The following is an 18527-nucleotide window of genomic DNA, read 5'->3' on the forward strand; positions in this document are numbered from 1 at the left end:
ATCTTGGAATGTTTCCCTTGGAGGAGAAGGTGGTGGCACCGAAGTATCAAAATCCTCCTGGATATCTACAATGTCAGATATTTTATCCTTTCCTCTTGCAATCTTCCTAACCTTATCTACTACCACCCTTTCATCCTTCTGTATACCCCCTTTGGAGGACTTTGCAAATGCTTCCTCAGTCTGAGCCTTAGGAGTTGGATCAATTGGTTTTTCTTTGTATTCAAATCCTTTATCCCTAGCCTCTCTTATTTTCAACTCATCTTTGATTATATTATCTTCCTTTCTTAGCATGAAAGTCATTCTAGCAAAATCATTCCTGAAATGTCGGAAGGAACATAGAAAATTGGGATCCTCTTGCTTCCTTTCTCTTTCAAATTTATTCATGAGGTCCCACTTCTTCCTCCTCTGCTCTGCCCCATGTGGATGGGCATTTCTTATTAGGTCCTCCCTTTCTACAAAAGAATTAAAGTATCCCTTCCCCTTCAATTTTTTCACTCTAATATAATTTATGCATCCTTCAGGGTCAAAATTTCTAGCTTGGGCAACCCTCAGCATGTAATTCTTCACCAAACAATTTTGTACCTTCTCCAAGGTCTCACAACCCACACTGAATTCATCAAAAACTGTTACCCTAGGGAGAATTTTTCCCTTTCTATCAGATTTTATTTGTTCCCTCTCCATCCACATCATTTTCCAGATGAATTCGAGGAATGCTAACCTTGGAGGGACAACAATAGGCAATACATGGCCCCCCTGCTCACATCCATAAATTCTTATTATTGTACAATTGCCATAATAGAAGAAATCTCCAAAATTGCGGGTGAATGCACCCTTAAGATAGACATGTCCATCATACCTGCAACTCCTTACTCTCAATATTTTGATTATCTATTTAGGCAGCCTTGATAGTACTACCCCAAGTCTTATCAAAATGTTCATCACAAAAATCACCAAACTTAGATCCCTAGGTCCATCTTTGTGCCAGCCAAGGGAGACCTATGTAGGGATCATTTGTCTTTATTCTCAACTCTGTGCCCCAATATGCTCTATTTTGATAAATAATTAAGTGGCACACCAAAGAATAGTACAAGAATTCCAATTTTTTATCCTTATTTTCAGCTCTCACCAATCCCTCATGAATATTCTCATGAATAACACTTGCAAAATCATATAATTCATTTATTGAGGGGTGATGAATGTTGATGCCATCACCATAAAACCAATGGGCAATTTGGTGAGCCCACAATCAAGTCCAAGGACCTTCCTTAGTACATAATAGGTTTTAACAAAATAGGGCTCAAAATAGTCAAGCTTGAAGGTCACCCTTTCAAATGGCAGGACATAATTCTGTGAATCTATAAATTTTCCTCATGAAATGAGGAACAAGATCCATCCTATACTTGTCCTTTTTGTTCTCATAGTTGCTCTTCAAAATATCCTTGTTTATAATTGTGAGGGTAGTCTTATCTAAATAAAAACATCAAATGATAGACCTGAGAGAGATCTTTAGTAGGAAATATCCTTCAATAGTCCTAATCATCCAGCTTGGAACATCATATGCCTTTGTCGGCTCCCTTATGAGCATAGGCTCTACAAAAACATTGGGCACCACCAATTTGCCAAGGTTCAGTGTCCAGGGGTTGCATACTAGGATGGCCTTGTCTCTGTTGTCATGGAATGAATGAAAAATGTCCCAGCCCCTTTCCTTGGTGAAGGCATCCCTACACCCCTGCCTCTTTGTCATTGAAGACATTCCTTAGATGATCTTGCATTGTGGATCCCTCAAATAATTTCAGCAGGTCTTGGGATAGTCTCCTAGTTTGTCTGGTTGCCCTCCATGTGATTTATTCCAATCTTTGTTTAACCTCTTATCATAACTCTTCAAGGGTCATGGCAGGAGCAAGACAAGCAGTAGGTTGTGCTAGTGGCTACTCCACCTGAGTTTATGACTCCCCTTTGGACAAATTCCTAGAGCACTTTGCAGGCTTGGGGTTCTTTTCTTTTGTTTGAGCAGCCTCTTTGGCTGGCTCCTGAGGGTTTTCTCCTTGTGGGATTGGCTTTTGAGGAATTGGGGCTTCCTCAATAGATGGATTAATTAGAGCAGGAGCATCATGTGTAGGGGATGGGGTTTTAGCAGAGGCAGCTTCAACTAAAGCCTTATTGGTGCTCTTCCTCTTCTTTGGAGTGGGATTCCTTGTTTTAGGAGTGGGAGAGGGATCATCTGAAGATTCACTATCAGAAATGATAGTGACGGTCTTTCAAATAGTTTTTATTTTTCTCTTTATAGCCTTTTCTTTCAGAGGGGAGCTAGATTCAGCCTCCTTTGATACTTGTGGGGTGGTTCTAGGGCTTGGTTAGATAGAAGGGGCACCTAAAATTTCTTACACAGGGGGAACCATATCTAGAGGTTTAGCCTTAGTGATGGGAATTAAGGAGCTTGCCTCAGTTATGCGGTCTTTCTTGGCAGCAAGGGTAGAAGATTGCTCAGTAGGGGATGCCATCTTAACAATTTGGACTGATTAAAAACTTGGAAAGCAAATACAAGAGTAAAACCTACCGACTTCTACAACACAAACACAGGAAACTCAAGATATTATTGTACAAGTCTGATAATGCACACAAGTGGGAAAAAACACTTACTGGTTTTCTCTTCAACTAAAAATGCTGGGAAGAATGCTAAAATTTGCCTTTTTCTCACTCTATGTTGCTCTGAAATCTTTCTAGATGCAAGGTAAGAAAGAATGCCACTAGATTTTCAATTTATTGCGATGCCACTAATTCATTTATGTTGGACAGACGTAATCGTTGGTGCCATCTTTGAATTCCATCTGTCAATCTAGCAGTTGATAATCAGGATTGCTCATTGGCCTTCCTTGAATAATGACGTGGCATTCTCTTAAAGTTCCTCATTCAAAATAGCCATCTTAACTTTCCTATGGGATAAGCTTCTATTGTAATTTTCCTTTGTTTTACTTATCTTGTGGTGTCACTAACCATTCCTTCTATCTTCGTGAGATAAGCTTCTATTTGCTTTCTTTGGAGATCTTATCCCTTGTTGATCTTAACCCTTCCTTTCGCCTTTTGCCTACAAGCCCCTTTCTTTGTGTTTTTATCATCTGTGGGATAAGCTTTTGAACTAGCCTATTCTTATCCTAGAGCATCTATCTTATCCCTGTGGGGACGCATGGGATAAGGCTTTCTCTTATTTCCCCTTCACAATTCTTATCACATGATGTACCTTTGAGTTTCGCCATTGTTCAAGATCTTTGCTGCCCTGTGGGATAAGCCTTTTTTCCTTTTTCTTAAGCATTTTCTTATCCCAGGACTCTTTTCTTATCCTCACGGGGACACGCGGGATAAGAAAAGCATTGCATCCTGCTTTGTTATCTTATCCCATGTTGCTAGGCAATGCAATTCTAATGACTTGGAAATCCTCAAGGATAAGACTTTACTACTTGTTTCCTTTGACTGCTCCTTATCTTGTGTTGCTCTTTGCTTGCCTTGTACTTCTTCTAGGATAAGGACTCCTTTATAATTTTTTCTTTCTTCTTATCCTGTGGTGCCAGATTATTGATACAAATGTGTCCCAGGATAAGATGCACTCTTTAAATATTACTATTTCCTTATCTTGAAAGATTGAGATTCTCATTGAAACCACTTGCAGGATAAGAAACAAGGGGTGCTTCCTAAGAAAATCTTATCCCGTGCAATCGAGTCACTTGAGGATGACACGTAAGTGATTATTTAGAACATATGGAGAACTTCATAGGTTAAGTGGTCATATGCAGAGCCTTCCTAGGAGATAAAGGACTTAAGACTCAAGGTTTTTAGCACTAAGGAATATTTATCCCGTGATGTCATTTACCCCTTCTTCTATCCTTGCGGGATAAACTTTTGTGTGTTTTACCTTGGAATCCTTATCTCGCGTTGCTCCTAGCCTTCCGACTGCAAGCCCTTTTCCTTTATGTTCCTACCATCTGCAGGATAAGCCTATGAACTAGCTTTGTCTTATCCTGCAGTACTCCTTTTATCCTTGTGGGAATGCATAGGATAAGCTTTCCCTTATTTCCAGCTTATAACTCTTATCCCGCGACTCTTTTCTTATCCCTGTGGGAACATGCGAGATAAGAAAAGCATAACATCCTTCTTTATTGACTTGTCCCACATTGCCCTGTAATGCTATTATGGTAACTTGGAGACCCTACGAGATAAGATTTCCCCTTTATTCCTAAGACAACCCTTATCCCATGGGCCTCTCACAGTTCTCTTGGATCATTCTGGGATAGGCCTCTACTACTTGTTTCTTTTAGTCACTCCTTATCCCGCGTTGCTTCTTTTCTCACCTTGCAGTTGTCATGGGATAAGGATTCCTTTGTAATTCTTTCCTTCTTTTTATCCCATGGTGCCAGATCATTGATGCAAATGTGTCATGGGATAAGATGCACTCTCTAGAAACTATCATTTCCTTATCCTATGAGGTTGAAAATCACATTGAAACACCCAACAGGATAAGGGACAAGGGCCACTTTCTTTGTAAATAATATCCCATACCTTGGCAATGTTTACTTATAATTTCATATAAAAAAATGTTTAATATCCCATAGGTGAACTTTAATTTTTACATATAATTTTAATATCCCATTTAATATCCCATTTAATTATGTAATTGAAATATCATATTTACATATAATTATAATATCCCATAGGTCAATTTGAATTTTAAAATTACTTTGCAAAGCAAAAGATTTCAAAAAACTTCATTTCCGCGAGGCAAAGCAAAAGACTTTGAAAAACTTCATTCCTGCAAGGCAAAGCAGGAGAGGATTAGATTCATAGATGGTGGTGTATGAAGAGTTCATTCATGCATAGGAGAGGAGATTTGCAGGAGGAGGAAATTAGTTTATAGGTGAGCAATCACTTAGCTTCATCTTATGTGCATTTCAAACATAATCATAATTATTTGTTTCCATTTTCAATGATCTTCTAGGGTTTTTAAGGGACTTGTTCTTGGTATTGCAAGGGTTTGTACATTTTATGAAGGCTTTGAAGGATGTTCTTTGAATGTTGGGATTGTGCTGAGTACTTCTTTTGTATATGGACAGTAAATTGAATGTTAGGGGAAGACATCGTATGTGATATGCGAGGAAACCATCACGTCTTGTCACTAGGAACCTTAAGAGTACTAGAAGATCAGAACTCAGAAATGTATTACAATTACATTGTTTTTTAATTATTAATATGTGCTATCAAAAGGGGGTAGCTCCCTTACATCCTATATGTAGGCTACATAGTAGCAGAAATAGAAAAAAACTATTCTAAATAATGGAAAATTGTAGTGAGCCTTTCACCAATCTCCACCACATACACAAGTAAGGCTACACTAAGCTAGTTATCATTTGAGTTTAGGAATCTTGTGAAGGGCTCCAAGTCATGGTTTCTAACACCCACCCAGAACACCTCCCAAACCTCTAGCATGAAATTCTTCTTCCTTTCTTGCACAACCCTATCCTACTGAGCATCGTCATCCTCTGACTCAGACTCTTTCTCTGGTGGATCAGTATGTGATGTTATGGATAAAAGTACACATCCAGAACACTAGTCCAACTACCTGAATCCAAATCCAGAATAGCACTTGCTTCCACATGCCCATCATCTGATCTTATGAAGCCTTCGATCATCTGTATGCATACTTCCTTGGAATAAAGGATGTCAACCATTGGACACAAAATAACCTCATAGATGAAACCATCACACCAGTTCCTATCCCCATCCAAAATACTCCTACCCAAACACCATAGTGCATCCGAAGTAAGTGAGGTCATCTAAGTTAAAAAGTCTCTTGCATTGCTACTGAAATGTCTCCTCTACACATAGGCAACTCAACCCAAAGTGATGGACCATTTTCCCTTAGTTCTCCTCCTACATTCATTGCTCAATCTACCTTCCTATTTAATCTCAACCTTATGATCCCTTGAAATGGTGACAGTATTGAAAAAGACTAATTAGATCCTTCTATTTTCAAAATGCAGATTTCCTATCCTTATCGAACATTAGGCTCTGTCTAAACAAGAAAGAAATCTGATATCCCATGAAAACCAAATCCATCTTTGGAATTGAAGTTTCCAAATCTCTTTCTACCTTCTCCCAATGTCCCTTCATTCACGATAATCAGAGCATTATTTTTATCTATCATGGTCACCTCTATCAGTCTGGATCCAAATTTGTGGTTTGGAATCTAGATCAGTACCCTCCCTTAGTTGTCCACTAGAATGTATTCCAAATCCTCACGTGGGATTTCCTCAAATACCTGGTCATTCTTTGTCCTTAAATATTTTGTTCCTGCATGTATTTGTCTAGTTCCTTGGTGTCTAGTCCTGAACGGAAATGAGAAGTGTAGACCTAATTATGAAAGTTTATGTCCCTTTCCAAAGGCCAAAACAATGAAGACTTGCACTCTTTCAAAAGGGTTCTATTTATATTAAAAACTATTATTAGGGATATTATAATTATACGTAAAAATTGAAATTGAAATATCCCATTTACATATAATTATAATATTTATATAATATCCCATATAATATCCCATTTACATATGTCTATGAAATTGAAATATCCCATATATATTATAAAATGCACATAAGATAAAGCTAAGTGATTGCTCACCTACAAACTGATTTCCTCCTCCTGCGCGCGTGAATGAAGTCTTCATTCACCACCGTCTCAAACCCTGCGAATATCCTATTCTGCACGCGCCCATGGTCTTCTGCTTTGCCTTGCAGGAATGAATTTTTTCAAAGTCTTTTGCTTTGTAGAGTAATTTGAAATTGAAATTGACCTATGGGACATTATAATTATATGTAAGTGGGATATTTCAATTACATAATTAAATGGGATATCTCAATTACATAATTAAATGGGATATTATATTTATATGTAAAAATTAAAACTGGCCTATGGGATATTAAACATTTAAAGAAAAATATAAGCAATGTATCAAAAATGTGGTAACATAGACAAGGTAGTGAACTATCAGAAAAAATGCCTTAAAGAAACGTGGTCTCATGGTGACAGAATGCAATGATGGTGATGGAATTCCATGATAGTCAAATTAGTATGGATTGTCATGGCATTCCATCACCATGAGAACACATTTCTTTGAGACATTTTTTCAAATAGTTTGTTGCCTTGCCTATGCAAGGTAGTGAACAATTTGATAAAATGCTTATGACAAGCATGTATTTAGTTGTATGTACCTAATTCTAATCAGTAAATAAGTTACTTTTACCTACCTTTGATTGTGTATTGTGTAGTGTGATGAAATGATTGTTTTTTCACAGTCCTGAAGAATACTCTTTACCATTCATTCTAGTATTTGTATAAACTATGATGACTGCATATTGTAATAAGAAATAAATCTATTCGTGTTGTCTACTATGTAATTTTTAGCATACATATCATGTGAATTATGTAAATCTAATTATGATTGACCTTCATATAAGATGTAGGCTAACATAAGATAAATGAATTACATATGGAGGAACCTGAATCCCTTTGACGAGGATCTTGCACACTCTACATAAAGGCAAGGTGACAATTATTCTCATGGATCGGCAGGTATAAGTCAATACACCCTATAGAAACCATTTATTATTTGCTTGCTTATATTTACATGTATCTTGGAGTGGTGTAATTGTTATCACTATTTAAAATTGGGTTTTTCTTTTCCCATAATTGGCTATGGTATGTTGTTTTGCCGAATAGGGTGTATTTCCAAATGCTTTAGCTCTGTTCTAGACCTTAGGGGTTTAAGGGTTTTTGATTTTTAGATCTTATCTTTTTTGTGTTAAACCCTCTGGTTTCTAATCTTCTGTTACTTTATTCACTTAAGTCATGGGTTATGGGGTCGTAGGAAGTGTCCCCCCTTGTTATTTGCCTAGGCGGTTACGTTGATTATTTGAAAATTTTATGCCGTGTATACTTTTCTTCTAAAGTTGTTGGGCCCAGTAATTAGTGCACATCTCGTGAATGATCCAACGGTTCGCACTATTTCGCAAGGGTAAAATGCTCACTCCTTAGGCCCGCGAAATAGCGAGAATGAATGAGAATAGATGAGCAGGAATTAAGGAAAGAAAAGTGGGTGGCTTACAAGAAAGCCTTGGATTTTGTGCATCAATTTGGTGCTAGCTATGACCCATTATCTAGCTTCTTCCCATTGGAAGAAAAAATAAAGTTTCTGATTGTTTGCTTTGAAGATGTAATGCAAACACTAAAAGAGAAGAGGGAAGCTGTGATTAAAAGCAACCCTAAAAAGGCCAGAGTGATCTTGAGCAGGTCAGCTTCCAGCAAAGCAATTCCTCCTGGTGATTACACCTTGCATAAGAAATCAGGTTATAGTGTGCTAGTACCTACAACAGGGGAGCCCTCTACATCCAAAGGAAAGAGGAAAATACAAGACGTCATTGACATCCAGGATAGCCCAAAGAAGAAAAGGATGGGGAAGGAAGTGAAATTAGATACACCTTTGTATTCCCCATCCCAATCCCCTATCCATATAGGAAATGAACAAGCAGCAGCTGAACACCTCTTGCAGTTGGGTAGTTTAGGGGAAATTGCATACACCTATGATGAAGTGGAGGAAGGGATGCCAGAAGAACCCATCAATGCTAAAATGGATATCACCTCTACTGAACTTAAAGGCTAGGAGTGGGATCCTGAGATAAAGAAGGCAAGTAGTGCCTTTTTAGCTGATGACAACTTTGTCACATCAGAAGCATTCATGCAATTCATTTGGAAACAACATATAGATAGATATAATGCTAGATGTGAGACAAGAAAGGCTGAGTAGCCTAATAAAGATCCAGCCTCAGTGGAGGAAGAAATAAAATAGGAGATGATGGAAGAATTCAAAACCATCACTCCTGAGCAGGGAAGAGATCTAGTAGCACAAGCTGGAGTGCTTATTTTACCAAAGTGGGATATTGTTGATGCTCTGGTGCTAGATACAGTAAGAAAAGAAACTAAACCCATGGAAGGGGTTACATTCAATAAGGATAATGCTGCACTAGTTATGTGGTTTCTCAAGAGAAATGAGAGCAAGAAAGGCAAGGACACCCCAGGGTCAAGTTATCTTGGTGGAATGATGGTAAAAAGAGTACAGAGTATAGGGGTAGTAGAGGCTGCAAGTATTGTGTTAGAAACTGCAAAATTCAGTGTTGCAGTGGCAAAAAAGGAAGCCAAAGAAAAAGAGGCCCTCCAAATTAAGTTGGAAATAGTTTTAAAGGCCTATAACAGTGCTAAGGAGGAGGTAAGAGGCAAAGATAGCATCATTGCCAAGTTGTAGAGCCAGCTGATGGGACAACACCAACAAGGTGAGTCTTCAACATTGATGATTTCCTCTTCTCCTACAAGACCTCCGCCTACTAGCCCTATTATTGAATTTCCACCATCTCCAGCACCCTCTAGTTCTCAAATGATTGAGATTACTCCCCAAGAACTAGAAAACTTGAAGCAGGTTCAGGCCTTATATGCAGGGAAATATGAGGAGAATGTAAGGGCCACAATCTCCAGTTTTGCAGAGACAATAAATGCCTCATTGCTCTACAACAATGTGGGAAAGATTATGGAGATATGGAATGAGCCGAGGAGGGATAAAGCCATTTTGACACCCATTTTTGACAGATAGAGGCCTAGGGAGCTAAATCTAGAATTCATGTGTGTATCCTGTGATGAAGCAAGAGCCAATCCCATTATCAAATCCACTTCTGATGTTGCTAAAGTTTTAATGCAATTGGCAGCAGATGTAGATAATGTGGATAGAAAGGTTAATTTGTGCAAGAAGGAATACACTGATCAAGTTTTTGAGTTGCTCCCAAGAATTTTTGTCAATCCGGATCAGTTAAAAGACAAGCAAATATGGCTTAAAGAGATAGAAGTTAAGTTGTCAGCAAGGGTTAAGGGAATCATTGATCTTGATGATACCTCTTTCTTTGTTGTAACAATACAGGAAATAGAAAAAATTAAATCACATTATGGTTTTCTTAATTCAGAAGTCAACAAACTGAGAAATTCTTGGAAAAGGTTGACTAAAATTAAAGATGATGTGATTAATTTTTCATGGCCGATACAAGAGACATATAGTGAGTGGGAAGTAAAATATGCTACCCATGATCCAGAGTAGTTGGAGAGTGCCCCTGAAGAGATAGAAGAGGTTGCAACCGAACAGCCTGTTGAACAAACTACAAAGGTTGAAAAGAGCGTGTAACTGCTTTTACGCAAAAATTGTAATCTCTTCAATTTTTGAAATGATTGTAACAAACTCTCCTCGAGAAGTCCAAAGCTTTGTGCATCCATGTTGTTATAAATGGATACCAGGACTAGAGGGAGAGGCATCACAAAAATTTTGTAAGAAAACGCTGCAGAAATTTATCTGAGCTTTTCCAAAGTTTAATGGAGAATCAGAATTTATTGTAATATTTCTTGAAATGAATATCAATATACAGGCCATCGGTTTTGAGTAAAGCTTTGTGTTGTCTTCAAGTTTGTTCACAAATTTATTTACTGTCTTTATTCTGAATAATCCAGGGTTGTTCAGTTTGAATGGAATTGCAAAGCAATCTCAGTATAAGTGTTTGTTAGCTTTTCTCTTTAGGAGGGAAATTAAATACACGGGATCACTCATACCAGTAAATTCTTTGGGAGGAACTTTGAATTTTGAGGACCATAGTTTAGTTTGGAATGATTGAATTCTTATATGTGTTAGGCATATGTAAGGATTAATGGAAACCAAGCCGACGGGAAGCATAAAGATGTATTGTTTCAAGAGTTTTATTTGAGTTTAGATGACTCTGTAACCTTGGATAAGGCACTGGTATTAATCGAAGTTGTTTATTGCATGCTTTGTTTATCAAAATGCTGAAGTTAAATATATTTTCCATCCTTTGTTTTCAGTTGATTTCAAGGTGAATAAATCCGTTGGTTTTCTAGACTAGTTTGCTGTGGGTTTATTGTTTGAAAGTGTGAAGTTATTTCACAAAGGTATACCCACTTGGGCTCCAAGGAAGCCCGAAGTGTAGAAGGTCTAATCAAACCTTGTCATATGTTGTCCCTGAAATCTCCTTATCTTTGATGTCTCCTCTGCACCCAGCTTAAATCATATTATTCTAAGGACATTGAAGGGAATCAGATTTTGAAGACAACAAAAGTGGCGACTCTGCTAGGGAGAGTTATAACAAAGATATAAACATAGATCTGTGCCAAGACTTGTGGAGAAGATTGTTGTGTGTTTGTGGGTAAGACTACTTGTTTTCATTTTTCCCATAGTTTTGTGGGTGGCAACTCTGTTACTATTGAACCAATCCTTGTGAGATATGAATTTTCTAAAAGAAAGGCAAGCGAGATGAAAGGAAACAAGAACACAAGATCATTCATGAAGAAACATCCCCGTGAAACCTTGCAAGAAGGTCTGCCAGAATAGTCATGAAGAGGCCAGAAGAGATCTGTGATGCATGAGCCATCAAATGTTGCGTGGATGCAGAAAAACAATAACACTGGTAAGATGCCTGATCGACCTATCTTTGCAAAGTTAAATTCATCTTCTAGAGATTCAAAGCATGATATTTTAGGTTTCCATTCAGGATTGTTTGGAAATATTGATGATGCACCTATTTTAAATCGAGATCTATCTCATGTTAGTGTTTCTACAAAAGATAGAACTAGTTCAAATGCAATTAGGCACTCTATTCCTCAGACAATAGATGGGAACATTAGTCTAATTGACATAGATCAAATTAATGCATCAGACTCTGAAGAAAACTACCCTGATGAGGATAAGATGTCTCAAGAGATTGAAGATTTAAACAAAAGAGTCCATCATTTAATCTCCCTAAGAGCCCAAAAGGAGGTAAATAAGGAAAAGAAAGTTAAAGCCAAATTAATGGAGAGAGATAGGCTCCTTAGACAGATAGCTGATCTTGAAGTGCTTGCTAAGGAAAAAGAAAAAAGTGATGAGGAAGGCCTAGTGATTAGGGAGATCCTAATCCCTAAGACTAGACCAGCTTCTAAGTCAGTAGCCCAGCCAATTAAGGAAGTATCTAATGACTCCCAGCTTCCTAAAGCCAATTTAGACAAAGGAAAATAGAAATGGGTAGATGATGAAGTAGAATCTAAAACTGCAGAAGGGATTTCTCATAAGATTCTAGCACATGAGAGAGAGATGGAAAGGATGAGGAAGGAAAAGGAAGACCTCCAAATGGAACTGGAAAAGGCTGAGTTAGAAGCAGCGAATCAGGAAGTTAAAAGAAAGATTAATTACTTAAAGGCTCCCCCTATTACATTCCCATCGGAAGATTTTAGCAAGCCTAATCCCCAACACATTTCTTTTCCTCAGGTCAATACTCAACCTGCAGTACATGCTAATATTGCCTCAGTAAGCTAAGTACCCTCAAATAAACAGTACACCCAAACATCTCAATCTCCAATCCCAAAAGCTAAAATGATCATGGGAAATAATAGTGCTATTTCCCCTTTTCAAAGAAGGCCAATCAATCTAGAACAATATAGGCAATTGTTTTTTGATGGGATCCTAGGGTATCCAAATTATGTTCCTATTGAGCTAAGAGACAAACTCCATAAGTTTGTTGGGAATAATGCAGTTAGTGCTGAGGAACATCTGAAATCTTTTGGGGATTTGATAAATGATTATGAGATAGCAGATGAAGATGTTATTATGAAACTATTTGTTCAATCCCTGGTTGATGATGCAAGAGATTGGTACAGAGGTCTTCCAGTAGCTAGCATAGGTTCATGGGAAGATTTTTAAAATTGCTTTCAAGAACAGTATGGTGATAAGACTAATGTGAGTTTCATGTTGAATGAGTTCAATAACATTAGAAAATCTGAAAATGAAATAGTCACTGATTTCAATGCCAGATTCCAGAAAGCTATGCACATATTGTATCAGGTAATGAGGCTAGATGATAATATGTGTCTTAATACATACTATAATGCATTTGATTCCAAAATGGCTTATATCTTGAGAGATAAAAATCCTCATAACTTGAGGGATGCCTTTAGAATTGCCATAAATGTAGAAAGTAATAGAAAAGCATCTGGAAAATTAGGAAGAAGGACAGATGGTAGACTATGGCATGAAACCAAATAGCAACCTAACAAAGTTGCTAAAGAGGATGATAAAATAGAGAAACTGGTTACTGCTATGAAAGATTTGACTGCTAAGGTTAACAAAAATGATAAGCCCCATTATAACTGGCAAGATAGACCTCCTAGATTATATGATATGCCATACAATACAAATTGGAAGGATGGTAAACCTCAAGTTGAGAAACCTAAAATTGCCCAAAGCCAAGACACACCGGATCCTTTGAAAGGGAAAACTGTTAACAATATAGAAAATACTCCTTGGTGTATTGCTTGTGATGGACCACATTCTCCTTATCAGTGTGCAGTGGCTCAAGCTCTGGAAGAATCTATGAGACCAGAAGTAGAGCCTAACATTAATATGTTTGAAACCATCGTAGAAAGTGATGAGGAATCTATGCAAAGTGAATATAGTGATGTGCTAGATAATGAAAGGTTAGTGCAAGGATAGTTAGCCTTAGGTTGGAATCCTACATTGAATGTGGTAACAATTGAAGATGAAAAAGTTCATCTTAGGAGGCCTAGTGAGGAAAAAGTTAAAAATCTCACTAAGGCTGCAATCGCCAAAGCAAAACATAACTATAACCTGAGAAGCACCAAGAGAGACACTGATCAAGGTGAGCCAGGTTCTATGTTTGTAAAAGAAGTCACAAAAAAGGGGGCATCAAGAAATGCTACTGCTATTCGTAAAGCCAGTAAAGAAAAAGAGGAACAAGTTAAAGACTTACCTAAAGGCATAGATGACAAAAATGCTGGTGATGTACAAAGGGCAGAGATAGTGAAAAGGGCCAGTCAATTCAAAACAGAAAAGGTTAAGGTTAATACTGAAAAATGTAATAATTCTACATTTGATATGGCCCAAGCTTTAACTCAAATGAAAGTCACTGTTCCATTAATAGAATTGCTAAAGAATAAAGAACATAAGGATGCAGCTTTGTCTTTATTCTCTAGTATATCTTATAGTGACACAGTATTACCCACTGGTTCACATGAAGTTGGAAAGGATGAAGAGTTCCAAACCCCAAAGGTCTATGTTGGAACCACTATCAGTCAGGAGCCTTCTCAGGTAGATCCCTTCTATGTTACTTTGCTAGTAAATAACCGGTTGATTAAAAACTGCATGATAGATTCAAGAGCAGCTGCTAATGTAATGCCCTATGGTGTTATGAAAGAACTAGGGTTATCAGTAACCACTATGTATGGGAAATGCTATGCCATGGATAACAAAGAAGTGCCTGTGATAGGTACAATGAAAGATGTAGAAGTAAAAATAGCAGCATTTCCTAAAGCCACCTATAAAATGGATGTTATTGTTACTGATACTAAACCCCACTATGGTATGTTACTTTCTAGATAGTGGGCAGCAGTAGTAGGGGGAAATGTTCAACTAGACTTGTCTTATGCTACTATTCCTATTGGTGGCAATCAGGTCAAACTATACAGGGAGCCATGAGCTCCTAAGGTAATTGAAAATGTGGACCCTAGTATGCTTAATTGTATGATTGATGTAGATTTAGATAACTTTAGACTTCAACCAATATCACCTCAATTGAAGAATACTGACCCAATTGTAGTCGAGCTACAAGCACAGTAGTATGGGTTGTGGTAGATGTATTTTGATGGAGCTTGCTCCAATGAAGGATCTGGAGCAGGGGTTCTTTTTGTGTCCCCGTCAGGTATAACTTTTAAATACTCATTTTTATTGGCATTCCAGTGCACAAATAATACTGCAGAGTATGAAGCCCTATTATTAGGACTTGAGATTGCAAAAAGGCATGGAATCCAACTATTGAAAGTAATGGGGGATTCAGAATTGGTTGTTTCTCAGGTGAGATCTAGATATGCATCCAAGAATGATAGATTGAAACAATATAAGCATGTTGTTTGGGATGTTATTGAGCATTTTGATGCATTTTCTATCAATTGGATAGAGTGAACAAAAAATATTATGGCAGATTTTCTAGCTAATGTTGCTTTGAAAAATGATGATGCAACGCTAACCGGTATTTCCACTATGGAAATAAAATCTAGGCTTGCCATCTCTGATAATGTGTATAATTGGCAAGTTTTTGCTGATGATGAAGAAATTCTTAGGTTCATCCAATGTGTTGATGATTATGATGGACAAAAGATTGATTGCAATGCATTGGTGGAAGTGGTGGATAATAGAGAGACAGTGTTTGGAAATGATGTTGTCCAGTTGGAAACCAACGAGATACCTAAAGGGTCGGTGGAGCTAGAGAGTATGTTTAGTTATAATGATAGTCATTTACACCAACAATCTACCACCATGTTAGAAGAGTTAGAGGAGGTAAACCTGGGGATAGAATCATTCCCTAAGTTGGTATATATTGGAAAGAAATTACCCCCTCATGTTAGGACTAACCTTATCAATTTATTGAAAAGATATAAGCATGTCTTTGCTTGGTCCTATGAAGACCTAAAGGCATATAGACAAGATCTTTTTCAGCATGAAGTTCCCTTACTTCCAGATGCTAAGCCTTTTAGACAGAAACAGAGACCTGTCAACCCCTTATTAGAAACTAAAATGCAACAAGAGTTGACTAAATTGAGAGAAGGGGGGATTATCAAACCAATAAGACATTCTTCATGGGTCTCTAATTTGGTCCCAGTGAGGAAGAAGAATGGAGACATCAGATTGTGTGTTGATTTTAGGAATCTTAATGTTGCTTCCCTAAAAGATAATTACTCATCCCCAAATATGGAAGCAATGCTACAAAGAGTGACAGGATGTGATCTTTTATCCATGATGGATGGTTTCTCAGGATACAATCAAGTGTTGGTAAAGGAGTCTGAATAGTTTAAAACAGCTTTCACTACTCCATGGGGAACCTATGTATATGTGAGAATGCCATTTGGATTAAAAAATGCAGGAGCTACATTTCAGAGAGCTATGGATGTGGCTTTTAAAGAATTCATAAATATCATTATGGTGGTTTACCAAGATGATCTAACCCGTTTCTCAAAGAAAGCTGATGATCATTGTGGACATCTAGAGAAGGTGTTCAATAAAGCCTTGGAATTTGGTGTATCACTGAATCCCAATAAATGTCATTTTGGGGTCACTGAAGGAAAGTTATTGGGACACATAGTTTCCAAGGAAGGGGTAAGGATAGACTCTGAGAGAATTGAAGCAATCAACAGAGTGTCTGAACCTAAAAATGTGAAAGGTATCCAATCCTTTTTAGGCAAAGTGAATTTTGTTAGGAGATTCATTGCAAACTTTGCTGAGATAGTGAAGCCTATTGTCAAGTTGCTCAAGAAGGACACAAAATTTCATTGGGATCAAGAAGCTTCAAAAGCTTTTGATGAGATTAAGAAGGCAATCCAGGAGGCACCAGTGTTGAAATCCCTGGATTATGGTAAGCCTTTTTCTCTATTTTCTTTTGCCTCATATCACACGGTGGCTGCAGTATTATTACAAAAGGACAATGAAGGATATGAACATCCCATAGCCTTCTATAGTAAATCTTTGCAGGTGGCAGAACTAAAATATGAAACCATGGAGAAACAAGCTTATGCCTTAGTTAAAGCTGTTAAAGCTTTTAGGCCATATCTGGTGAATGCAAACATCATTGCCTATGTTCCACATGCTGCAGTTAAAGATATTTTGTCTCAGTCTGAGGTTACTGGGAAGAGGTGTAGATGGATCAATAGAATTCAGGAGTTCAACTTGGAGATAAAGATCACTAAATTGGTGAGAGGTTTAGGTTTGGCTAAGCTCATGAATGTAGAAATACACAATGTTGAGGTTAGAGATGTTTTGGTTACTAGTATTGAGAGACAACCTTGGTATACAAAGATAATCCAAGTATTGAAAGGTAACATACTCCTAGAAGAAATCACACACAATCAGAAGAGAACTTTGAAGCTTAAGTCCTAAAAGTATGTGCTCATTCAGGGTGATCTTTTCTGGAGAAAAAGAGATGGAGAGTTACTAATGTGTTTGGATGAATTTCAAGCTAAACAGGTGTTGATTGAAATGCATGATGGAGTATGTGGAGGTCACTATTCTGCTAAGACTACTCCTGGTAAGATAATACGGGCTAGGTATTATTGGCCTACCTTATTTAAAGATACCCATGCATATGTTTGAAGATGTGATCCATGTCAAATATTTTCTTCCAAGCTCAAGTATGAAGGAACCTTACCCCCAAATCCAATCTCTGTAGAAGCTCCTTTTGTCCAATGGGGTATTGATTTTATTGGAGAAATTGTTGAGAAGTCAGGAAGAGGTCATGGATGGATTATAGTGGCCACTGATTATTTTACCAAATGGATAGAAGCCATCCCTACAAAAAGAGCTACTAGTAAAATTGCCATTGATTTCCTGATGGATAGTATTGTGACTAGATTTGGAACACCTGCGAAATTGGTAATGGATAATGCTATGTGTTTTAGATCAGAAGAATTTGTAGGCTTTTACAATAGTCACGGTATACTCATGTCATACTCATCACCTTATCACCCTTAGGGGAATGGACAAGTAGAATCCAGTAATAAAAGCCTGTTGAATATCATCAAGAAAATTTTAGAAGAAAATAAAAGATCTTGGGATCAAAAGTTGAAGTTAGCTCTGTGGGCAGATAGAATAACAGTTAAAAAATCCATTGGAATGTCACCTTTTGAGTTGGTTTATGGTACCCAAGCCAGATTACTGGTAAATAACCTTCTTCCAGTGTATAAGTTTTTGCAGGATGAGGACATGGAAATATCTGAACCAATGGAAAACAGAATGATCCAAATTGTAGAAATGGAGGAGCTTAGGACTTCTGCCCATAAGAAAAATCAGAAGATCCAGTTGCAGTCAAAATATATTTTTGATAAAAGGACATCATTAAGGAAGTTTCAAATTGATGACATGGTTCTTTAGTGGAATGCAAAAGGCCAAGAATTTGAATCACTATGGATTGGCCATTTTGTGGTTTGTGACCTGAATGGTAAGGATTCATATTTTTTGAAGAATATGAATGATGAAATGTAGGAATTTCCAGTGCATGGACAATTCTTGAAGCATTGTTTCTCTTAATGTCCATGCACGGTAGGTCCTTTGTTTGTACATATTTTGTTTTCTTTCCTGCTTTTCTAGTTTTGGTCTGTGTTTTGGTCTATTTCTCTAGAGTTTCTGAGTTTTCTTGTGTTGATCTCGCAATCAACCATCCCCAGTCAGAGCCGCTATTATCACTGTTTAAAATTGGGTTTTTATTTTCCTATAATTGGCTATGGTATGTTGTTTCACCGAATAGGGTGTATTTCCAGATGCTTTAGCTCTGTTCTAGACCTTAGGGGTTTAAGGGTTTTTGATTTTTAGATCTTATCTTTTTTGTGTTAAACCCTCTGGTTTCTAATCT

At 37.5% G+C, this 18527-nt stretch overlaps 1 protein-coding gene across 1 annotated transcript; it reads right to left on the bottom strand.

Moving 5' to 3' along the window:
* Nucleotides 1-1943: 1943 nt before the first annotated feature.
* LOC131033114 (predicted GPI-anchored protein 58) lies at nucleotides 1944-2501 on the bottom strand. Its single transcript, XM_057964246.2, has 2 exons — nucleotides 2386-2501; nucleotides 1944-2232 (listed from the first exon to the last, which is right to left on the bottom strand). Exons 1-2 carry the CDS (start codon nucleotides 2499-2501, stop codon nucleotides 1944-1946), a joined length of 405 nt encoding a protein of 134 aa, XP_057820229.2.
* Between the last annotated feature and the right edge of the window lie 16026 nt (nucleotides 2502-18527).

The sequence above is a fragment of the Cryptomeria japonica genome, chromosome 3, assembly GCF_030272615.1.
Source record: "Cryptomeria japonica chromosome 3, Sugi_1.0, whole genome shotgun sequence".
Lineage (NCBI taxonomy): Eukaryota > Viridiplantae > Streptophyta > Pinopsida > Cupressales > Cupressaceae > Cryptomeria > Cryptomeria japonica.